General features: G+C 49.6%; 3 protein-coding genes across 8 annotated transcripts in view; 2 read left to right on the forward strand and 1 right to left on the reverse strand.

Moving 5' to 3' along the window:
* Window positions 1-23,610, reverse strand: part of VAMP1 (vesicle associated membrane protein 1) — a 72,831-nt gene that overhangs the window by 34,733 nt on the left and 14,488 nt on the right. The window contains exon 5 of one of the 3 annotated variants that reach the window (XR_001887537.1): window positions 2,648-2,789. Coding sequence is in view for 1 of the 3 variants with exons in the window: in XM_017883327.1 (XP_017738816.1) it covers window positions 22,269-22,381 (113 nt within the window). In the remaining 2 variants the exon portion in view is untranslated. Of the gene's footprint in view, window positions 1-2,647; window positions 2,790-22,052; window positions 22,382-23,610 lie in introns of those variants that run through there. The other 2 variants (XM_017883327.1, XR_001887538.1) reach the window with 2 other exon arrangements.
* CD27 (CD27 molecule) lies at window positions 9,281-16,203 on the forward strand. Its single transcript, XM_017883326.1, has 6 exons — window positions 9,281-9,671; window positions 9,864-9,995; window positions 14,664-14,843; window positions 15,032-15,121; window positions 15,386-15,505; window positions 15,758-16,203. Exons 1-6 carry the CDS (start codon window positions 9,536-9,538, stop codon window positions 15,880-15,882), a joined length of 783 nt encoding a protein of 260 aa, XP_017738815.1. The 5' UTR covers window positions 9,281-9,535; the 3' UTR covers window positions 15,883-16,203.
* The window catches only part of TAPBPL (TAP binding protein like), a 12,405-nt gene continuing 4,999 nt past the window's right edge, over window positions 16,205-23,610 (forward strand). For all 4 annotated transcript variants that reach the window (XR_001887536.1, XM_017883323.1, XM_017883325.1 and 1 more), the window contains exons 1-4: window positions 16,205-16,780; window positions 17,533-17,763; window positions 17,913-18,182; window positions 22,497-22,835. Coding sequence is in view for 3 of the 4 variants with exons in the window: in XM_017883323.1 (XP_017738812.1) it covers window positions 16,717-16,780; window positions 17,533-17,763; window positions 17,913-18,182; window positions 22,497-22,835 (904 nt within the window). In the remaining variant the exon portion in view is untranslated. The remainder of the gene's footprint in view (window positions 16,781-17,532; window positions 17,764-17,912; window positions 18,183-22,496; window positions 22,836-23,610) is intronic.

Consider the following 23,610-nt stretch of genomic DNA (forward strand, 5'->3'; position numbering starts at 1 on the left):
AACCCCATCTCTACTAAGAATACAAAAATTAGCTGGGCGTGATAGCGCATGCATGTGATCCCAGCTACTCGGGAGGCTGAGACAGGAGAATCGCTTGAACGTGGGAGGTGGAGGTTGCAGTGAGCCAAGATCTTGCCACTGCACTCCAGCCTGGGTGACAGAGTGAGACTCCATCTCAAAAAAAGAAAGAAAGAAAGAAAAAAAAATGCCAGGGGCCCAGGAGCCTACTGTGAGAGGAAACGTCCCCTGTCACCTTGTAAAATCATGATTCTGTGTGATAAAGAACCGAGTATGAATAATACATACAGAGCAGACATATCGCCTATGCACAGCTTGTTCAATTTAGTGAGTCGTTCTGTCTCTTTCACACTCCTTTGGTTTAGTTCCCAGGTTAACTAGCTGTTCCCTCAACCCTATGCCTTGCGACTGTCCTCCTCGAACCGAGGAGGAAAGAGGAGAAATGAATATTTATTGAGTACCCAAACAAGACAAGGCCAGACATTTCATTTATATTGTTACCCTTAATTGTCCCAACATATGGCAAAGTGCATGACACAATCCTCAAGCAGACAAGGACTCAGTCGAGAGGTTGTGGGACATGCTGGACATGATGCGGGTAGTAGCCGGCAGAAAGGCATTTGGACCACCAGTCTGTCTGGTTCTGAAAGTCAAGCTCTCTCCACCTACCCCAGGATCCTCCTGTCTCAGTGGGTTTGGGCCCCTGAACCACCCTTCAGTTCCAGGTCAACACTGCTCCCTTCATAGCAATGCCTTTCCCTCAATGTTTCTCCCCTGGCCTGGTATCTGAGAAATTCCTTTTATCGGTCTTGCCCTTCCCTGGCTACATAGACTGAGAGTCAGAAACCCTCAGTAGTCAGCACTCAAACCTTACACCTATCAATTTACATAATGTCTGATTTCAGAAATTAGCTTTATCTCACACCAAAATTAATCCCCTAAATCACAGATCACAGAAAATCACAAGCGTGACAAGTCCTAAAAAAGAAAGTGTGGCCAGGCTCACACCTTGTAATCCCAGCACTTCAGGAAGCAAAGGTGAGAGGATTGCTTGAGCCCAGGAATTCGAGACCAGCCTGGGCAACATAGCAAGACCTCATCTCTACAAAAAAAAACAAATAAAAAAAATTAGCCAGGTGTGGTCCCAGCTACTCAAGCGGCTGAGGCAAGAGGATTGCTTGAGCCCAGGAGACTGAGGCTGCATTGAGCTGTGTTGCCACTGCACTCCAACCTAGGCAACAGAGCGAGACCCTGTCTCAAACAAACAAAAAAAGCGTTAACTACAGGTCCATGCTCGGCCAGGTATGGGGGTTAGATTTATATTACCCACATGGTTGGAAAACCTCCTTTGTCCCCAAGAAAATAACATGAAAACTGGTCTCAAGTCAGTGACATCCCTGGGGTGTCTGACAAAAGCAACTGCAAAAACACTGAAGGGACATGTCCTCAACCCAGCCACCAAGGAGGCCCACAGAAAAAGCCTGTTGAATATGCACTTTCTTTCCCTCTCTCTCTTTAATGGAGATGGGGTCTCACTCTGTCACCAGCACTGGAGTACAATGGGGTCTCACTATGTTGTCCAGGCTGGTCTCAAACTCCTGACCTCAGGCCATCCTCCTGCCTCAGCCTCCCCAAGTGCTGAGATTACAGGTGTGAGCCACTGTGGTGGGCTTCAAGATGCACTCTTGATTCAAAAATTAGAAAAAACACCTGAAACAGTTTCACCTAGAGAAACTTTTTCATCTAAGTCATAAAAATCAAATATTTGTGCTTAGACTCAGATCACTATATATAAAGTGTTGAGGGAAGTTTTTTTTAAAATAATAAAACACATTAAATCATATTGCTCTTACTAAATATATTACTATTAATGTTTTATCGTAGAAAATTTTGTTACCTATTAATATTTTAATGAGAGCAACCAGACCTTTTATGTTGCAAATAAGTAAATGCAGTATCTTTAAATATTGTTTTTCCTATCCTTATCTCATTCTTTTTATTTTATTTTTATTATTTTGTTGTTGTTGCCCACACTGGTCTCAAACTCCTGAGCTCAAGCAATCCTCCGACCTCAGCTTCCGAAAGTGCTGGGATTACAGGCATGAGCCATTGCATCTAGCCAATCTCATCCTTTTTATGTTTCTATATGTGACCATGTAATTCCATCTCATCCTTTAGAATGTCTACATATTCTTTTTTCTTTTTTTTTTTCAAGGCAGAGTCTCGCTCTGTCGCCCAGGCTGGGGTGCAGTGGCGCAATCTCGGCTCACTGCAAACTCCACCCCCCCGGGGCTCACGCCATTCTCCTGACTCATCCTCCTGAGTAGCTGGGACTACAGGCGCGGGCCACCTCGCCTGGCTAGTTTTTTGTATTTTTAGTGGAGACGGGGTTTCACTGTGTTAGCCAGGATGGTCTCGATCTCCTGACCTCGTGATCTGCCCGCCTCGGCCTCCCAAAGTGCTGGGATTACAGGCGTGAGCCACCGCGCCCAGCCTAGAATGTCTACATATTCTTATATAGAACCTATTTGAGTATATAATATATGATTAACGTATTTAAAATATTGTGGGGAGTCGAACCAGCGTCGCCGCAGTGGTGTGGTTGGAGAGCGAGCAATTCCGGACCCACCTGACCAGACTCTTCCGGAAGTGCTGGACGTCGGGCAGCGTCTACACCACCTTGAAGAAGTATGATGGTCGAACCAAACCCGTTCCAAAGAAGGGTTCTGCGGAGGGCTGTGAGTCCTCAGACAACAAGTGTCTGTTAAGAGCTACCGATGGGAAAAAGCAGATGAGCACTGTGGTGAACTCCAAGGAAGTGAATACATTTCAGATGGCTTATTCAAACCTACCGAGAGCTACCATGGACGGGCTGAGAAGAGGGACAAAAAGAACGAAAGGAAGAAGACCAAAGCAGCAGCACAGTAAAGGGCGCCAACTCCCTGCTTTCACCAATTAACCACGGAATTGCTATGTTTTCCTTTGGTTTTTACTTTTGGCCACATAGCTAGGTTTCTGGTTCCCCCACAGTAGGTGTTTCCACATAAGATTAGGGTCCTTTTGGAAAGAATAGTTGCGATGTTGACAAGGTAGTTGTGGTAAGAATCTAGTTTATTTTACATTTGGCTAATTGGTCTGTGCTGCATGGTTATATACTCCTGGATTATAGATTAAAGGTCTCTGTAGTCATCTCTGTGAAGAGCAAGCTATCATTAAACATGTCTGTTTATCAAAAAATAAATAAATAAAATAAAATATTGTTTATTTTGGGATACATGCTGAAAATCATTTTATTGATGGGGTACAAAAAAAAAAAAAGCAGAGACCACTAAATTAGAAATAGACATTTTTTCAGGCACAGATGGAACATTTACAACCACATACTAGGCCATAGAGCAAATCTCAAACAAATGCCAGAGGATTCATATGTATTCGTTTTCTACTGCTGCTATAACAAATTACCACAAACTTAGTGGTTGAAAACAGCCCAAATGTATCATGTTACAGCTCTACAGGTCAGAAGTCTAAAACGGGCCTCACCAGGCTACAATCAGTGTTGGCAGGTGCAACTGCCCCTGGAGGGTCTAGGGTCAAATCCGTCTCCTTGCTCCTTCCAGCTTCTAGAGGCCACCCACATACCGAGGCTCATGGCCCTCTTCTTCCAGCTTCAAGGTCAGCAACATCATTGATCCCTCTCATGCAGCCACCTCTCTGGCACTCTCTCCTCTGCCTCTCTTTTCCACTTACAAGGATCCTTGTGATCACACCGGGTCTACCTGGATAATGCAGAATAATCACCCATCTCAAGGCCAACTTGGATTTCATCTGCAGCCTTAACTCCCCTTTGCCATGTAACTTAATATGCAGTTCCAGGGGCGCAGATGTCCTTGGGAGGCCAATGTTCTGCCTGCCGTGCTACACAGACAGACTGAGTGCTCTGGCCACAATAAATTTAAAATTAAAATAATAAACAAGGAAAAGTTAAGCCCCACAGATATGGAAAAATTTTAATGCATTTATAAATGAAATAAATATAGGTAAAAATAAATAATAACAGGAAAAGTAAATCAACAATAATAAGAAAACAATATAGCAAAGCTTATGAGATGTAGCTAAAGTAGATCTTCAAGGGAAGTTTATAGTCTTAAATGCATATATTAGAAAAGAAGAAATTTCTAAATTAACTAATCAAGCATCCAATAAATTATATGAAGAATGGCAAAGTATGCCGGGTGCAGTGGCTCACTCCTGTAATCCCAGCACTTTGGAAGGCCAAGGTGGGTGGATCACTTGAGGTCAAGAGTTCGAGACCAGCCTGACCAACATGGCGAAACCCCATCTCTACTAACAATACAAAAATTATCCAGGTGTGGTGGTGCACACCTGCAATCCCAGCTACTCAGGAGGCTGAGGCAGGAGAATCACTTGACTTCAGAGGAGGAGGGTGCAGTGAGCCACGATCACACCACTGCACTCCAGCCTGGGCGTCAGAGCGACACTGCCAAAAAAAAAAAAAAAAAAGACAACAGTGAAACACCTACACACAAACAAATCAAATTCTACCAGGCTTTCAAGGAACAGATTATCCCTATTATATATAATCTGTATATTAAAAAAATTAAAAATGGCACTTAAAAAACAAGTGGTCAAAGCAAGGAAAATAGAATGGTGTCACAGAAACCAAGGAAAGTAACAATTATCACGTAGTTAGCAAGCTGCCAGATCCCACATCTCTGTTAAACTTTGCTTCCTGGATGAGGCACTCCCGACCCCTTAAATCCCCCTATTAGGGGTATAGACACCTACATTGCACCCCAACTCTCTCCTTCATAGCAATAATGACCATTACTAACAAATTTTAATTTTGTTTTTTTGGGGGGGTTTTGTGAGATGAGGTCTTGCTCTGTCACCCAGGCTTGAGTGCAGTGGCATGATCATGGCTCAATACAGCCTCGACCTCCTGGGCTCAAGTGATCCTCCCATCTCAGCCTCCAGAGTAGCTGGGACCACAGGCTCGTGCCACCACATCCAGTTAATTTATTTTTATTATGTGTAGAGGTAGGGTGTCACTCTGTTGCCCAGGCTGGTCTTAAACTCCTGGGCTCAAGCAATCCTTCTGCCTTGGCCTCCCAATGTGACTGGGATTACAGGTGTGAGGCACGTCACCTGGCCAATTTTACATTTGTCTTTGAGATCATATGATCAATGTCTGACTCTCACACTGGTGTATCAACTCCATCAGGGCAGAAACCACATATGTGTCTGTTTTTCATCTTTGTGCCCCATTACTTAGCTTGTTCCTAACACAAAATGGATGTGCGGAAAACGCTTGTCAAATGAATGAGGAGGTCTAAAGGGCCTTGAGCCCTCTGACATTTCCATTTTATCATTGTGGACAGAGCCGCTACGGCACAAAGCTGAGCTGGACCATCCAATATTGAGCCAGTGCCTTATGTGCTAGGAGACACTGGGAGCTGTGCTGGGCTTCTGAGGAGTGGGCAGAGGCTGGAAATACCCACAGTTGGTCAGTCCCCCATGTCACCCAGAGTGGGGAGGTGCAGAAATGAAAATTACGGAGTTACAAGGACCCAAAACCTCATTAATGAGCTTAACTCACTGTCCTGTGCAGGCCTCTCAAAGCTTTGCTGGGAAGGAGGCTTTAAGGTGGTGGAGGCAGCGGTGCCAGTGGTTGTCATCAAAGAAAGTGGGAATTGGGGAGGAAGGAATGGGGAGCAAGGGACAAAGAAGACCAGACAAACTCAGAGCTTCAGGTGATGAGACTCAGGAACCCTAAGTCAGGAACAGTGACTGCGGACATCTTTGTCCCATAACAGAACTTCCTTCTAAGCAAAGGTCTTGCAGAGACTGGTCCTGCTGAGCACTTTAACAGGTTATGAATTCATAAAAATTGGAGAAAAAAGAAAAGGTCTGCCACATGTAATAGCCTTCTGTTTAGAGCTGGTTTAGAGGAAACTTTAAGCAAGTCTTGTGTCCTACACTTTGGGCTTGAGGCAGGGTACAGGTAAGGCAACAGACAGGAGACACGGAGGCAAGAACAAGACTTCAGCTGAAAGAGAAATCAGAGCCAGAGGTGGCCACAAGAACACCCAACCTACTGGAACTTGTGCAGGTGGACAGCCTGCAGAGGACTTGCCCTGAGTGGGGAGCAAGGAGCATCTTATCTAGATTTCAAGGAGCAGGGTGCCCCTGGCAGACATCTAGGCTACAGTCACTGGGCCAGGTGGAGGGTTGGTGAGGCCCCCTCAAGAGTCATGAGAGGGCCCGGTGCAGTGGCTCACGCCTGAAATCCCAGCACTTTGGGAGGCCAAGGCGGGCGGATCACAAGGTCAGGAGATCGAGACCATCCTGGCTAACATGGTGAAACCCTGTCTCTACTAAAAATACAAAAACTTAACCGGGAGTGGTGGTGGGCGCCTGTAGTCCCAGCTACTCGGGAGCCTGAGGCAGGAGAATGGCGTGAACCTGAGAGGCGGAGCTTGCAGTGAGCCGAGATTGCACCACTGCACTCCAGCCTGGATGACAGAGTGAGACTCTGTCTCAAAAAAACAAACAACAAAGTCAGGAGAGGCCAGGCGCAGTGGCTCACGCTTGTAATCCTAGCACTTTGGGAAGCCAAGGAGGGCGGATCACTTGAGGCCAGGAGTTTGAGACTAGCCTGGCCAACATGGGAAAACCCCGTCTCTACTAAAATACAAAAAATTAGCCAGGCATGGTGGCCGGTGCCTGTAATCCCAGCTACTCGGGAGGCTGATATGTAAGAATTGCTTGAACCTGGAAGGCAAAGGCTGCAGTGAGCCGAGATCATGCCACTGCACTCCAGCCCTGGGCAACAGTGGGAGCCCCTGTCTCAAAAAAAAAAAAAAAAAGAACTAAAAAAAAAAGGTCATGAGAGTCCTCAGAGTTCTCAAGAAGGGCTTCTGTGGGCCTGTTTCTGGAAAGGAAAGAAAAGCGGGGAATTGTTGAGAAAATACCATATATTTTTTTCCCCAGCCAGGCACGGGGGAGAGGCTGACCCGAAAAGAGAAAGTGGTTGTGTGAGATTTCAAGGAAGATGTCAGCAGGCTGCATCCCAGGGCCTGTAGACAAAAGGAAGGGCCTGGCCAGGCACGGTGGCTCATGCCTGTAATCCCAGCACTTTGGGAGGCCAAGGCGGGCAGATCACCTGAGGCTAGGTGTTCCAGTCCAGCCTGGCCAACATGACAAAACCCCATCTCTACTAAAAATACAAAAAATAAGCTGGGTGCCGTGGCTCTCCCCTGTAATCCCAGCACTTTGGGAGGCCGAGGTGGGCAGATTAACTTGAGGCAGCCTGAGCAACATGGCGAAATCCCATCTCTACTAAAAATACAAAAATTACTGAGCGTGGTGGTGTGCACCTGTCATCCCAGTTACTCGGGAGGCTGAGGCATGAGAATTGCTTGAGCCTGGGAGATGGAAGTTGCAGTGAGCTTAGATTGCATCATTGCACTCCAACCTGGAGTTGGAGTGACAGAAAAAGATGGGGAGAAAAAAAAAAGGAAAGTCTCGTCCAGGGAGCCAGCCTAGGATGGGGAAGGTTCACCAGAAGTGAATGCAAAGAGTGCTAGAGATGAGCTCATTCTATTTGCCAGGAAAGAAAAAGGTCCAGCAACCTGGCTTTCCTCCTCTTGGCCGAGACCCTCCAGGAGAGCCAGGCAGACCCTGCTCCTGCTCTGACCCCCTGGAGAAGTGGTATGTAGAAGAGAGGTGATGGACTTTGGTCCAGAGGACAGAGGCCTTAGGCGAGTGAGCAGTTCCCAGTCAAGTCCAGGTTGCTAGGCTCGGCGAACTCCAAGTCCCTGCTTGACAAGTCTCATCCTAAAGGTCCCCAGTTCCTCATCATTCTTCTGAGGGTCTCGTCCATCCTCCCAGGGCCTGCTGTCAGCTAGCCACCCCACTGCCCCATGCCTGCAGTGAAGACATTTACCACAACCTGGAAATGGTGGGTGACAGAAAAGTCCTCAGGACCACAGCACTCTCTGTGGTGGGAATTCAGGTGCCCTGCCTGATGGTGAAAAGGGTGTTTTTGCATAAACAGCTCTCTGAATCACACCCAGATGTGGCTTCCGACTTGAGTGGACCCCCATGAAAAGCTGCAGAGTGGGCTGGGAAAAGACAAGAGAATGGAGAAAATGAAGAGAAAGGAAACTACAGAGTGAGATAGAGAACAGATCTGACAGGTGTGACCACAGCAGTGTGACATTTATGAGCGGTGTGGAAATAACGGCAAAGCCCCTAAATGAAAAACTTCCTGGGGAAATAAGCCACTCCACATCTCGGTTGCCGAGGAAAGAGTGGAGGAGGTTGCTGACCCATGTGTGCCCCCACGACTCAAAAAGGGAAAAGTCTAGCTGTTTCCGATATCCCGAAATCAGTCTTGCTGGGAGAACTGGGAAAATAAAAAAGAGATGACCCCTGTAGGAAGCTACCTTTAATCCCGAGTGCCCAAGGCTGGGAGAGAAGATGCCGCAGGTGATCCAGGACACCAGTGACTGACACAGCCAGAAGTGGGAAGGGGAGGATAAAGATGGCACAAAGGTGAGGAGTGAGCAAGGGCCTGAGAGGGAAGGCCATGTGGGCAGGAGGTGGTACCCACATCAGAGGCTGACATGAGGATTAAAGGAGAGCATAGGTGATCTGCAACAGTGACAGGAGAGAGGCAGCTCTACGCCCCTTGCTTGCAGTTCTGAGCATTCTGTAGCCAACTCATTTGGCCATCAAACCAGACCTCAATTGAGACAAGGCTATTTAAGCTTCCTCCCAGTCGGTGTAAATATTCAATAGTTTGGCTGCAGAAATGTTGCGTTTGATTATGAGGCTACCCCAACTCCCCGAGGGTGTTTTGTGGTGCTAGTTTCTGCATAAACCTGAAAAATTCTGAATTCCAATACTTATCTGACCCCCAAAGTTTCAGATAAGAGCTTGTGGACCTGTGCTCAATTCTGACTCTCGTTTCTTCTTTCAGCTGTTGTCTGTGAAAGGAGAGATGCAGGTATGGGAGACAGGAGACACGCAAATTCATTTGTAAACTGTGGACGGGCGGGGTGTGGGGGGATAATGTGGGCACCTTTGTGCACAAGTGCATATGGATAGGAGGAGTGGGAGACTGTGTGTCCATCACCTTTTTGTAAAAGAAGCAGGAGTCAGGGGGCTACATGCTTCACGAGCAGGAGAGGCGGAAACCAAGGGAGGCTCGTGTGTTGGTGGAGGCATGTTTGAAGAGCAGCAGGTCTGACAGTTTGCTCTTTAATACTCTCCCCAGCACACGGAAGGGGAAGGGGGTGGAGGTTGCTGCTGTGAGAAAAAAAAAAAAAAAAAGCCACAGTAGCGCTTCTGCCGTCAAACGTTGGCTTGTCACCTAAAGCAGCCACTGCCCAGGGGGTGCAAAGAAGAGACAGCAGCGCCTAGCTTGGAGGTGCTAACTCCACAGGCCAGCGTCAGCAACTGGGCACAGAAAGGCGCTCCCTGGGCAGGAACCATGGCACGGCCACATCCCTGGTGGCTGTGCTTTCTGGGGACCCTGGTGGGGCTCTCAGCTACTCCAGCCCCTAAGAGCTGCCCAGAGAGGCACTACTGGGCTCAGGGAAAACTGTGCTGCCAGATGTGTGAGCCAGGTAAGAGGGGGCCTTGGCAAGGGCCAGGTGAGTGGTGAAAGAGAGAGGACTGGGGTTAATACAGTAAATAGGCACAGGGTGAGACTGAGCTCAAGCAAGGAGGGAAACCCTGCAGCTGTGGGGAGGCACCACCTTCAAGAGGGCAGAGAACCAGCCCTTCTCAAGCCTTGATTCCTTACCCTCTCCTCCCAGGAACATTCCTTGTGAAGGACTGTGACCAGCACAGAAAGGCTGCTCAGTGTGATCCTTGCATACCAGGGGTCTCCTTCTCTCCAGACCACCACACCCGGCCTCACTGTGAGAGCTGTCGGCACTGTAACTCTGGTGAGGTGGGCAAGGGTATAGGTGGGCACACTGGACAAGCATTTGGGGGAGCAAGGCTGGTGATGGGTTTGAGAGTGCAAGGAGGATGAGGGGTTCAAAGCTTCAGCCTTCTTCAAGGCTCACAGCAAGTGGAGCCAATGCTGGGAAATGGGAAATGGGGCACCCTAGGTGGGGCATGAATTAATGTGGGCAGAAATCTAGTATTTCAGGGAAAGGGATAAATAGAATTTGAGGGATTGGTGAGAATGGGTCTATAGATAGGATAAAGACAATAAAATGAGAGAAGTGGTTCTATGACCCCAGATTTCAGGCAAGTAACGCCTAACCAATAAACTGGCTGTGTTCCCAGAGTGCACATGTGTAGGTTGGCCATGGGGAATTTGGAATACATCTTTCTAAGGAAATAACAAAATAACCCAATAGGTAACAACTTTTTTTGCACAAAAGCCAATTTGAGAAAATGAGTATGTATGTGGCCTGTGTTTTTATTTTATAGTTCAAAAAAAAAAAGATTTTTTAAACTACGAAGTATAATATCTGCAATTGTGCTTATGAATGCTGTTATTATTGCTCCATCTTTGCTACAATTTCAGAAACTACAGCCAGCATACACTAGAATAGCAGGCTTTAAAGTGGCCCCTTTGAACAAATGTTCTCCAGCAAGATACTTTTTAGAACTAGGTAACTGTAACTATTAAACTACCTACTTGCAAGATGTGTTTGGTGTCACTGGGTCTGTTGGTACTTCATTTTGTTTTGCTTGGTTTAGTTTTGTTTAGAGACAAGGTCTAGCTCTGTCACCCAGGCTGGAGTGCAGTGGTGTAATCATAGCTCCCCACAGCCTTGAACTCCTGGGCTCAAGCAATCTTCTTGTCTCAGCCTCTCAAAGTGCCAGGATTACAGGTGTGAGCTACAGAGACTGGTCCTGTAAAAAAAAACAAAAACCAAGGTTGGATGTGGTGGCTTATGCCTATAATCCCAGCACTTGGGAGGCCAAGGCAGAAGGATATTTGTATTTTTTTGTAGAGACTTGAGCCCAGGAGTTTGAGACCAGCTGGGGAACACAGCAAGACCTTGTCTCTAAAAAAATTGGCTGGTTGTGGTAGTGCACCTATAGTCCCAGTTGCTTGGGAGGCCGAGGTGGGAAGATCACTTGAGCCCAGGAGGTCCAGGCTGATCAACCACTGTACTCCAGCCTGGGTAACAGAGCAAAACCCTTTGTCACACACATACAAAAAAAGCCGGTGCAATGGCTCACACTTGTAATCCCAGCACCTTAGGAGGCCAAGGCAGGCGATCCCTTGAGCCCATGAGTTCAAGAACAGCCTGGGCAACATGGCAAAACCCTGTCTCTACTAAAAATACAAAAAGTTAGCCGAGCATGGTGGTGCGAACCTGTAGTCCCAGCTACTCAGAAGGCTGAAGTGAGATCATGTGAGCCCAGGAAGTGGAGGCTGCAGTGAGCCGTGACTGTACCATTGCACTCCAGCTTGGGCGACCGAGTGAGCAGAGTGAGACCCTGTTTCCAAAAAAGAAAATAAAAGCTTTTCCATTGCAAATCAACTAAAGAAGAACTTCTTTAATACACAAGAAATATTATTCAGTCTCCTTAACTTAAAAATGTAACTGTAGTAGATGCTTCTCTCTTGGCAGCGGCCCCTGCAGGGTTGCAATTTTTCCAGTCAAAACCTCCCTACTCACTCTGCAGACCCTTCCTGAAGGTCTTTGCCCCATACTGAGCCCATCTTCAGTCTCTTCACGTGTTCCAGACTAGCCCAATCCATGACCCTTCTCTGGGAGCTCAGCCAATAGATCCCAAAGTACCGCAGCGGTACCTGGCTGCAGCAGGACCCCAGGCGACTTCAGCCAGGGGTGAGAAGATGGGCAGGCTGAATGAGTTTGGCCCTCTCTGGGCCTTAGTGCTGGCATCTGTGAGATGAGGACGTGCCTGAAGTCAGCCTGGAATTTTGAGCCCAGGTTATACCTGCTAAATAGAACTCCCAGGTCTCCAGATATTCCCCACTGAAACAATAGCACCTCATTTGTTTTTAACCCTCCCAGCCCCTTCTTTAACCCTTCCATTTCCCTTTTAGCGGAGACTCTTGTCATCACTCCTCCCTACCTACTACCAGTGCTCTGTCCCAGGCTTCCTCATTCTTCCCTTGCAGGTTCCTATCCAACATGGCTCATAATTCCTAGGAAGCCACAAGGAAACCAAATTCTAGTAGCAACTCAGAGTCAGCATTCATTAGGAGGTCACAGGGCCATAAGGATGCCAAGAAGGCATTTGTCCCTCTCCTAGTCCTGACAAAAGGCATAAGTAGAAAATTGTTAGGTTCGGTTATGACCTTTGACATCCTCCCTTTGAAATCCTCCCTTTCTGCACCCCTTTTCCACCTGTCAGGGTTCCTAGGACTCCCCGAGTCCCCACAGCGTCTGCCCTAAAGCCCACCAGGCTTCCTTGTAGCCTGTCCCACATCTGGGTGTCACTGCCTTCCTCTGAATCACCCTCCTCTCAACCCAGTTGCCAGCGAGCCCAGCCCAGCCCAGCCCAGCTAGTGCCCTACCACCCCCACTCCCGGGATAATTGATTAACAGCCAACCACCCAACATCAGACCCCTACACTTGAGCAAAATGTGTATTTTAAAAGCAAATTCTCACGCCTATAATCCCAGCACTTTGGGAGGCCAAGGCAGGCCGATCACGAGGTGAGGAGATTGAGAACATCCTAGCTAACACAGTGAAACCCTGTCTCTACTAAAAATACAAAAAATTAGCCAGGCGTGGTGACACGTACCTGTAATCGCAGCTACTAGGGAGGCTGAGGCAGGAAAATCACTTGAACTCAGGAGGCGGAGGTTGCAATGAGCCAAGATTGTGCCACTGCACTCCAGCCCGGGTGACAAAGCAACACTCCGTCAAACAAACAAACAAACAAAAATGCTTAGCAATTGTAATCAAGTAACTATCTATTTATTATTTATTTATTTTACTGTATTCACAGGTTGTGCAGCCATCAACACTATCTAATTCTATAACATTTTTGTCACCCCAAAGAAACCCATACCCCTTAGCAATTACTCCCCATTTCTTCCCCGCAACCACTCCCATCCCCATCCCCAGTCCCTGGAAATCCCTAACATACTTTGTTTATTGTTGGTGGTGTTTGAGACAGGATCTCACTCTGTCACCCAGGCTGGAGCACAGTATCATGATCTCAGCTCACTGCAACCTCCACCTCCTGGGCTCAAGCAATCCTCCCACCTGAGCCTCCCCAGTAGCTGGGCCTACAGGTGTGTGCTACCACGCCCAGCTAATTTTTCTATTTTTTGTAGAGACGGGGTTTCACCATGTTGGCCAGGCTGGTCTCAAACTCCTAAGCTCAAGCAATCCACCCACCTCGACCTCCCAAAGTGCTGGGATTACAGGCGTTCTTTCTTCTTTCTTTCTTTCTTTCTCTTTCTCTTTCTCTCTTTCTCTTTCTCTTTCTCTCCTTCTCTCTTTCTCTCTCTTTTTTTTTTTCTTTTTTTTTGAGGCGGAGTCTCGCTCTGTCACCCGGGCTAGAGTGCAGTGGCCGGATCTCAGCTCACTGCAAGCTCCACCTCCCGGGTTTACGCCATTCTCCTGCCTCAGCCTCCCGAGTAGCTGGGACTACAGGCGCCCGCCACCTCGCCCGGCTAGTTTTGTATTTTAGTAGAGACGAGGTTTCACCATGTTAGCCAGGATGGTCTCGATCTCCTGACCTCGTGATCCGCCCGTCTCGGCCTCCCAAAGTGCTGGGATTACAGGCTTGAGCCACCGCACCCGGCCTCTTTCTTTCTTTTAGACGGAGTTTCACTCTGTTGCCCAGACTGGAGTGCAGTGGTGTGATCTCGGCTCACTGCAACTTCCACCTCCTGGGTTCAAGCAATTCCCTGCCTCACCCAGCTATTTTCTATTTCTTGATCTGGTGCTGGTTATGCCTGTGAGTCAAATTTGTACAAATTCTTAAGCTTTACACTCTTGCGTGCCTCTCTGTATGTATATTATACTTCAATTAAAAGTTATTAAAGTATTGGGGCCGAGCACAGTGGCTTACGCCTGTAATTCCAGCACTTTGGGAGGCTGAGGCTGGTGCATCACCTGAGGTCAGGAGTTTAAGACCAGCCTGCCCAATACGGTGAAACCCCGTTGCTACGAAAAATACAAAAAATTAGCTGGGTGTGGTGACAGGTGTCTGTAACCCCAGCTACTTGGAACGCTGAGGCAGCAGAATTGCTTGAACCCGGGAGGTAGAGGCTGCAGTGAGCCGAGGTCACGCCACTGCACTCCAGCCTGGGCAACAAGCGCAAGACTCCGTCTCAAAAAAATAAAAAAATAAAAAATAAAAAAAAGTGTCAGGGAGTACAAGAGAAAGTTATATAAGCTCTTTCTACTTTTCATGGTTCCTATGTCTGAACCCACGAATCTTCCTTCTGAAAGGTTCAACTTTCTTCTTTAATAACAATAATAATGGCAAAGGCACTGGGGGACAGTGAGCCAAGGGCAGGCCTTTGCAGGGGTGGGAATGGAAAGGGAAGCAGGTCCCTAGAGGTGGGCCTGGGATGGGGGCTGGGGAATGAAGCAAGTGGACCTTGAAGGTCTCCACAGGTCTGAGTGTCCTATGCTCTCTGGTCCTCCTCTCCCAGGTCTTCTCATTCGCAACTGCACCATCACTGCCAACGCTGTGTGTGCCTGTCGCAATGGCTGGCAGTGCAGGGACAAGGAGTGTACTGAGTGTGATCCTCCTCCAAACCCTTCGCTGACCACTTGGCCGTCTCAGGCCCTGGGCCCACACCCTCAGCCCACCCACTTACCTTATGTCAGTGGTAAGTTCCAGGCAACTCTCTGTGCCATCACATGGGGTAGGGGTGACACCCCAACCAGCACTCCCCACTCCTACCCCTACATAAGGTCAGCCTGTTTCTGCCTTCTCATCCCATCCAGCGCCTCTCAGGCCTTTAGATGTGCCCTATGGGGTTCCCTGCTGCTACTCATTCTGTCTCTGTTTTTCCAGAGATGCTGGAGGCCAGAACAGCAGGGCACATGCAGACTCTGGCTGACTTCAGGCAGCTGCCTGCCCGGACTCTCTCTACCCACTGGCCACGTGAGTTTTCTCCGTAATCCCCACTGCTAGAGAGAATGCACACAGGAGGGGCCAGGAGGGAAGCCAGACAGAAAGCTCCTTGGAGTAGGGATAAGAGGAGGGGAAAAAGCAGAGTCCACCATTTAGCAGAGGAGTTGGCTAACGGTGGGGGGTGGGAGAGAAGAAGGTGGGGGAAAGGGGACAGGCAAGGTGACAGGAGGGCTGGGCTGGGGGAGCCAAAGGCTAGACCCTCCCCTAACCCCTGTGTGTCCCCTCCTATTACAGCCCAAAGATCCCTGTGCAGCTCAGATTTTATTCGCATCCTTGTGATCTTCTCCGGAATGTTTCTTGTTTTCACCCTGGCTGGAGCCCTGTTCCTCCATCAACAAAGGAAATATAGATCAAGTAAGAGACAGAATACAGGTCTCCGGTCCTGCCCTTGCACCACACCCCAACAGCTCACCCCACTGCCCACGCCTGGAGTCTCACTGAAACCCACCAGTTTCACTTCACCAGCCTTGGTCCTAGCCCTTCTCTCCCCTTAGCGGGCGTGCTCCTGACACCCCTCCCCCAAGCACACCTGCCTCTGCCCATCTCCTTCTCCCGTCTCCCCCTGCCCCCACTGCTGGCCAAGACTCATCGGATCTCCTTCTGCAGACAAAGGAGAAAGTCCCATGGAGCCTGCAGAGCCTTGTCCTTACAGCTGCCCCAGGGAGGAGGAAGGCAGCACCATCCCCATCCAAGAGGATTACCGAAAACCGGAGCCTGCTTCCTCCCCGTGAGCCAGCACCTGCGGGAGCTGCACTACAGCCCTGGCCTCCCCACCCCGCCGGCCATCCAAGAGAGAATGAGACCTGGCAGCCACCACCGCAGTCCCATCCTCTTGTCAGGGCCCTTTCCTGTGTACACGTGACAGAGTGCCTTTTCGAGACTGGCAGGGACGAGGACAAACACGGATGAGGTGGAGAGTGGGAAGCAGGAGCCCAGCCAGCTGCTCCTGCGCTGCAGGAGGGCGGGGCTCTGGTTGTAAAACACACTTCCTGCTGCGAAAGACCCATATGCTACAAGATGGACAAAATAAAGTGCCAGATGACCACCCTGCAGCTCGACAGCTTCCTCTCTGAAATTCCAGTCCCCAAACCCAGGCTCCTGGCCGCCTCCTGGCTCAGGTCAGGATCTGGCAGAGGAAGTTTCTCAGCCGGTTACGTTGGGGCCTGCTCGAGGGTGGGGCTGAGAAAGGTCCCCAGGCTACTGCGGATCCTGTGTCTGATTTCAGATCCCCTTTTCCCAGTTATATCTCCACTTTTTTGGGACAGGAGGGGAGCAAAAGAGTGCAGAAGTCAGGTCTTGAAATCACCTGGGGATTTCTGGGTAAGGTGGGTGGAGAGAAAGGGGAACAGTAAGCAGGGCTCTGGCAGCTGCTGCAGACGGCTTCACACAGAGACGCGGGCTGCCACCTTGCCGTAAGTGAAAGTGAAAGAAAAATCGACAGCAGCGGGAACAGAAGAAACCCAAAGGCTGCTGGCTGACCAGGGGTGCTTGGAGAGCCCCCTTCTCCAGCCAGGCCTCGCAAGCAGCGTAGGACTGCGGAGAAGGGTGGTGGGCAAGGAGCCTCCATGGGCACAGAGGAGGGCTGGTGCCTGCTGCTCTGCCTGGCTCTATCTGGAGCAGCAGAAACCAGTGAGTCTGGGAGTTGGGGAGAGCTGGCTGGGAGAAGAGCTACTGAAGCCCCAGGGTGCCACCCTCCCCGAGATTCCAGAAGAGAAAAGGGGCCGGGGTTGACCAAATCGCCTTCTAAGCCCAACAGGGGAAAGGCTCAGTGGCTGGCAAAGGAAGGAACCAATAGTGTGTGTGGAGGGAGGGTGGGGACTCCACAGGGAAAACGCTAAAGAGGGGCTGCCTCTGTGGCTGTGTCAGCAGCCACTGTCCTACGGAGAAGGTACTGGCGTGGGAGCTGACACTTCAAAAGAGGAGAGGACTCCCCAGGCAAAGAAATCACTTGGAAGGCGACCTTGAAGGCGGGGGAGGGGAAGGCTACCCGATATGGGAGAAAGCAATGCAGGCTCAGTGCCCCAGCAACAGCAACCGCCCAGCCTCCTCTCTCTGCGGTGGCACTTGCTTTTTTTCTGAGAATTCCTTTGACTGAAAAGATAGTCTTCCGTTCAACAGTTGGAAATGCAAGTATAAACTCCTCTGAGCAAGGCAAATCCAGGACTTTAACCCACACCAAGAAGTATTTGCCTGGACTAGCAGGTGCTCTCCAGAAACCTGGTTTGGGGGACGACAGGAGAATAGAGGGACACAGAGACAGCTAGGATCTTGGAGGGCAACTTTTACCCTTTGATGACTCCACAGTTTGGGGGTGGGGGCAGGAAGCAAGTGTGGAGTAGCTTTCTGGGGAAGGGGGTGCTCACCCCAGCCTTTGTCTGCAGAGCCCCACACAGCAGAAACGCAGTGGCGGGCAGTGGACGTGGTCCTAGACTGCTTCCTGGCGAAGGACGGTGGGCACCGTGGAGCTCTCGCCAGCAGTGAGGACAGGGCAAGGGCCTCCCTCGTGCTAAAGCAGGTGCCAGTGCTGGACGATGGCTCCCTGGAGGACTTCACTGACTTCCAAGGGGGCACACTGGCCCAAGATGACCCAACTGATATCTTCGAGGCCTCAGGTAAAAGCCTTCCACCTGTGTCCTTGGTCCTCCCGGGCTCCCTCCACCAGGACAGCCCAGGTCCCGATTACAGCCACACATACTGCCTCCCGTTGGCCCTGGTGTTCTCACTCCAATTTGCCCTCCGTGTGTGCCCCACTTCTCCCCAGTGGACCTGGTCCAGATTCCCCAGGCAGAGGCCTTGCTCCATGCTGACTGCAGCGGGAAGGAGGTAACCTGTGAGATCTCCCACTACTTTCTCCAGACGAGAGAGACCACTGTGGAGACAGCAGCTTGCTTCATGGCCAACGTGCAGGTCTCTGGAGGAGGACCTAGCATATCCATGGTGATGAAGACTCCCATAGATGCCAAGAATGATGCTTTCTGGCATCCGACGCTGAACTTGCCCCTGAGCCCGCAGGGCACTGTGCGAACTGCAGGTAAGAAAATGAAAAGCAAGGCCAGGCGTGGTGGCTCATGCCTATAATCCCAGAACTTTGGGATACTGAGGCCGGTGGATCACCTAAGGTCAGGAGTTCAAGACCAGCCTGGCCAACATGGTGAAGGCTTGTCTCTACTAATACCGAAATTAGCCGGGCATGGTGGCGGGTGCCTGTAATCCCAGCTACTAGGGAGGCTGAGACAGGAGAATCGCTTGAACCCAGAATGCCAAGGCTGCAGTGAGCCGAGATCATGCCACATCACTTCAGCCTGGGCAACAAGAGCGAAACTCCATCTCAAAAAAAAAAAAAGAAAAAGAAAAGAAAGAAAGAAAATGAAAAGCAAGTCACATAAAGTTTTGCTTTTCTAAAGTGGTAAGATATGGGGGACAGAAGGAGAAGGAAGGGAACAAATCCACCTCCATCCACATTGGTCACCTCAGGGCATCCCTAGGCCTTGGTCCTTTCTTCCTAAAAACCCCTGAGTCAGGCCGGGCGCGGTGGCTCACGCCTGTAATCCTAGCACTTTGGGAGGCCGAGGCAGGTGGATCACCTGAGGTCAAGAGTTCAAGACCAGCCTGGCCAACATGGTGAAACCCCTCTCTACTAAAATATAAAAATTAGCCAGGCATGATGGCAGGTGCCTTTAATCCCAGCTACTTAGGAGACTGAAATGGGAGAATCACTTCAACCTGGGAGACGGTGGTTGCAGTGAGCCGAGATCGTGCCACTACATTCCAGCCAGGGCAGCTGAGCGAGACTCTATCTCAAAAAAAAAAAAAAAAAAACCTGAGTCCACAAGAGAATGCTTCGAAGCCCCTACCCGAAGATCCAAGCACACAGACAACCTGTGTGTTATTTCCAAAATGGAGATCATTCTCATCTCACTGGGCTGCCATGAGAAAATAAGACACATTATGCTGTTCTGCTCATGGGTGCTGTCCACTGTAATCTTATTGAGCCAAAACCCAGTTTTCTCCCAGTGAAAGGCTAGCGTGGTCTGGTGCTTTAGGGGTGAAGCTCAGGGATGCATCATTTGTTCATTATCTCATTAGTAAACCCAGTACTTGCCCTCTCCAGCTCCGCACATCCTCAAGGGCACAACAAATTGACAACACGATGACAGGGTTCCCCAGAGCCCATTAATCCAAGACTCTGTGCCCCGCTTCTTTGTGTCTCCAAGAAGAGACAACCGGCCGGGCGCGGTGGCTCAAACCCGTAATCCCAGCACTTTGGGAGGCTGAGACGGGCGGATCACGAGGTCAGGAGATCGAGACCATCCTGGCTAACATGGTGAAACCCCGTCTCTACTAAAAAATACAAAAAAAAAAAAACTAGCCGGGCGAGGTGGCGGCGCCTGTAGTCCCAGCTACTTGGGAGGCTGAGGCAGGAGAATGGCGTGAACCCGGGAGGCGGAGCTTGCAGTGAGCTGAGATCCGGCCACTGTACTCCAGCCTGGGCGACAGAGCGAGACTCCATCTAAAAAAAAAAAAAAAAAAAAAAGAGACAACCAAGTCCAGAGAAAATTAGGGGGCAACCCTCCTATCCTTGGAAAACCCTAGAACACTCTAACTTCTCTGTGGTCCAACCGAAATCTAATCTGCCACATTAGAAAAAAAAGGGCCTCGCAGCTGTCCAGTGTCTACCATACTCCTGGCATGGGTAGGTATTTCTCTCTTTTTATTCCAAACCTACAAAAAAGGTGAAATAATAATATAATGAACACCTACATACCCTACACCTAGATCCACCAATTGTCACCAATTTGCCACATTCTCTCTCCCCGTGACTCCCCGTGTGTGTATATGTGTATGTGTGTATTTTCCTCTGAACTGAGAGTAAGTTACAGAAGGCAACACTTGAACCCCAAATGCTCCCATCCATAGCATGTATTAGTTTACAGCGAAGGACAAGGATATAATCCTTCACAGTTACAAAACCATCATGTCGGAAACAAACCAAAGTGGGGGAGTAGTCTACCCATGGTGCAGGCAATAAGGGAGTGCAGAGTGTAAAATATTTCAGAACAATAATAAAATCGGCTAAAAGTCAGATGGCTTTATAGTCTCACCATCTCCTGACATTGGCAGTTCTGAATATTATCAGTGATAAAATACTCCTCCCTGCCAGGGCAGACTGTCCCTATCTCCCCACACCACTGCCTAGTACGCCATGGATCTTCATCCTTTTAGATACTTTTTAATTGATACAATAGTAGTCTCAACTATGAAGTTCAAGGCATGGTGATGCACACCTGTAGTCCAGCTACTCAGGAGGCTGAGACAGGACGACTGCTTGAGCCCAGGAGTTTGAGTCCTGCCTGGGCAACATAGCGAGACCCTGTCTCTCTCTCTCTCTCTCTCTCTTTTTTTTTTTTTTTAACAGAGTCTCATTCTGTCTCCCAGGCTGGAGTGCAGTGTCGCGATCTCGGCTCACTGCAACCTCCGCATCCCAGGTTCAAGCGATTCTTGTGCCTCAGTCTCCCAAGTAGCTGGGATTACAGATGCACGCCACTACACTGGCTAATTTTTGTATTTTTAGTAGAGATGGGGTTTCACCATATTGGCCAGGCTGGTCTTGAACTCCTAATCTCAGGTGATCCACCCACCTCGGCCTTCCAAAGTGTTAGGATTACAGGCGTGAGCCACTGTGCCCAGCCTGAGACCCTTCTCTTAAAAAAAAAATTAAATGTCTCCAAATTCAAATTTCTCCACTTGTCCCAATATGTTTTTTTACTGCTTTCTTTTTCTAAGTACACAGTTCAAACAAGAATCATGCAGTGCATTTAGTTATGCTGTTCCCTATTTTAATCTAGAACATCTTTCACAGAATTGACTTTTTTTTTTTTTTGAGACGGAGTCTCGCTCTGCCACCCAGGCTGGAGTGCAGTGGCCGGATCTCAGCTCACTGCAAGCTCTGCCTCCCGGGTTTACGCCATTCTCCTGCCTCAGCCTCCCGAGTAGCTGGGACTACAGGCGCCCGCCACCTCGCCCGGCTAGTTTTTTGTATTTTTTTTAGTAGAGTCGGGGTTTCACCATGTTAGCCAGGATGGTCTCCATCTCCTGACCTTGTGATCCGCCCGTCTCGGCCTCCCAAAGTGCTGGGATTACAGGCTTGAGCCACCGCGCCTGGCCCAGAATTGACATTTTTGAAGGGTCCAGGCTAGTGGTCTTGTAGAGTATCCCACCATTTAGATTTGTCTGATTGTTTTCCTCATGACTGGATTTAGGTTAAGCATGTTTGGCACAGATACTACTACCATATGCTTTTTTTTTTTTTTTAAATCAAGATGGAGTTTCGCTCTTATTGCCCAGGCAGGAGTGCAATGGCTCGATCTTGGCTCACCGCAACCTCCACCTCCTGGGTTCAAGTGATTCTCCTGCCTGAGCCACCCAAGTAGCTGGGATTACATGCATGTGCCATCACACCCAGCTAATTTTTGTATTATTAGTAGATACGGTGTTTCTCCGTGTTGGTAAGGCTGTTCTCGAACTCCCGACCTCAGGTGATCCACCCGCCTCAGCTTCCTAATACCTCATACTTTTTTTTTTTTTTTTTTTTTTTTTAACATTTTTTGAGATGGAGTTTCACTCTTGTTGCCCAGGCTGGAGTGCAATGGTGCAATCTGGGCTCACTGCAACCTCCACCTCCCATATTCAAGCAATTCTCCTGCCTCAGCCTCTCGAGTAGCTGGAATTACAGGCACCTGCCATCATGCCTGGCTAATTTTTGTATTTTTAGTAGAGACAGGGTTTTACCATGTTGGCCAGGCTGGTCTCAAACTCCTGACCTCAGGTGATCCACCCACCTTGGCCTCCCAAAGTGCTGGGATTACAGGCGTGAGCCACCACGCCCAGCCACCACGTGCTGTTTAAACTCTTGTTCCTAGTCTTCACAGCATCCTTGCTTAAGTAGGTGAGCTTGGTAACACCAAGTGACTTGTCAAAGGTCACAGAGCCAGTAAGTGGAACACCAGGGTTTCAGAGCTTTTTCTGCTACTCTACTAGTACTTACCTGAAGATTGATGGTAACTCTTAATTTTGCATGTGTATTTTTTCTGGTGAGAGATCCATAGCTTTCACTAAATTATCCTAGGGTAAGTGATCCCAAAATGGTGATGGCCATCATGCATACCATGCTGCCTTTCCAGAGCCCCATTTCTTTGTGGTTCCGTGTGATGGAAAATAAGCTCATCTGGCCTGTCAGGAGAGGAAGAAGAGGCAGGTGTATGCCCACAACATGCCCACAGCTTGGACATCAGGTGACCTCAAGGAGGAAGTAGCCCACAAATCACCCCTCTTTTCCTCTTCACAGTGGAGTTCCAAGTGACGACACAGACCCAATCCCTGAGCTTCCTGCTGGGGTCCTCAGCCTCCTTGGACTGTGGCTTCTCCATGGCACCAGGCTTGGACCTCATCAGTGTGGAGTGGCGGCTGCAGCACAAGGGCAGGGGCCAGCTGGTGTACAGCTGGACCACAGGGCAGGGGCAGGCTGTGCGGAAGGGCGCTACCCTGGAGCCTGAGCAGCTGGGCATGGCCGGGGATGCCTCCCTCACCCTGCCCAGCCTCACTATACAGGACGAGGGGACCTACGTTTGTCAGATCACCACCTCTCTGTACCGAACTCAGCAGATCATCCAGCTCAACATCCAAGGTGAGGCCAGGACATGGTTATCCCAGGGAAGGGGATATAACATGTCCACTGGGAGCGTTTCCAGACTGGGACCCAAATGCAAGAGTGCTTTCCTGAGAAGCAGGCTTCAGTCCCACCATTTACATGCCATCTTCACTGCGGAAGCACAGATGGCATCAGATAAGGAGTCCCGCTGGACTCCAGGATAATTCCACCAAGAGATTTCCAGTCCAGGATCCTGCTGCCCTGCTGTGGCCGGTCTCCATCACCCCAGTCCTTTTGGACCACACCCTGAACGGCAGCAGCAGCAAACCAAGGCAGGGCAGTGGAAGCGGTTCTGACCATTATCACTGCTATCCTTTAAAATCTCTGGCGTAGAGGCTGGGCGCGGTGGCTCACGCCTATAATCCCAGCACTTTGGGAGGCTGAGGCAGGCAGATCACTAGGTCAGAAGTTTGACACCAGCCTGGTCAATATAGTGAAACTCCATCTCTACTAAAAATACAAAAAATAGGCCGGGCGCGGTGGCTCAAGCCTGTAATCCCAGCACTTTGGGAGGCCGAGACGGGCGGATCACGAGGTCAGGAGATCAAGACCATCCTGGCTAACGCGGTGAAACCCCGTCTCTACTAAAAATACAAAAACTAGCCGGGCGAGGTGGCGGGCGCCTGTAGTCCCAGCTACTCGGGAGCCTGAGGCAGGAGAATGGCATAAACCCGGGAGGCGGAGCTTGCAGTGAGCTGAGATCTGGCCACTGCACTCCAGACCGGGCGACAGAGCGAGACTCCGCCTCAAA

Source organism: Rhinopithecus bieti, unplaced genomic scaffold, assembly GCF_001698545.2.
Source record: "Rhinopithecus bieti isolate Rb0 unplaced genomic scaffold, ASM169854v2 scaffold_13342, whole genome shotgun sequence".
In the NCBI taxonomy this organism is placed as follows: Eukaryota; Metazoa; Chordata; class Mammalia; order Primates; family Cercopithecidae; genus Rhinopithecus; species Rhinopithecus bieti.

What these genes read in the sequence shown, in the direction of transcription:
- CD27 (XM_017883326.1), top strand. Translation starts at nt 9,536, where the DNA reads ATGGCACGGCCACATCCCTGGTGGCTGTGCTTTCTGGGGACCCTGGTG. An exon ending in CTGCCAGATGTGTGAGCCAG is followed by an intron (nt 9,672 to 9,863) that starts GTAAGAGGGGGC and finishes CTCTCCTCCCAG; the next exon opens with GAACATTCCTTGTGAAGGAC. An exon ending in TCTCTCTACCCACTGGCCAC is followed by an intron (nt 15,122 to 15,385) that starts GTGAGTTTTCTC and finishes CTCCTATTACAG; the next exon opens with CCCAAAGATCCCTGTGCAGC.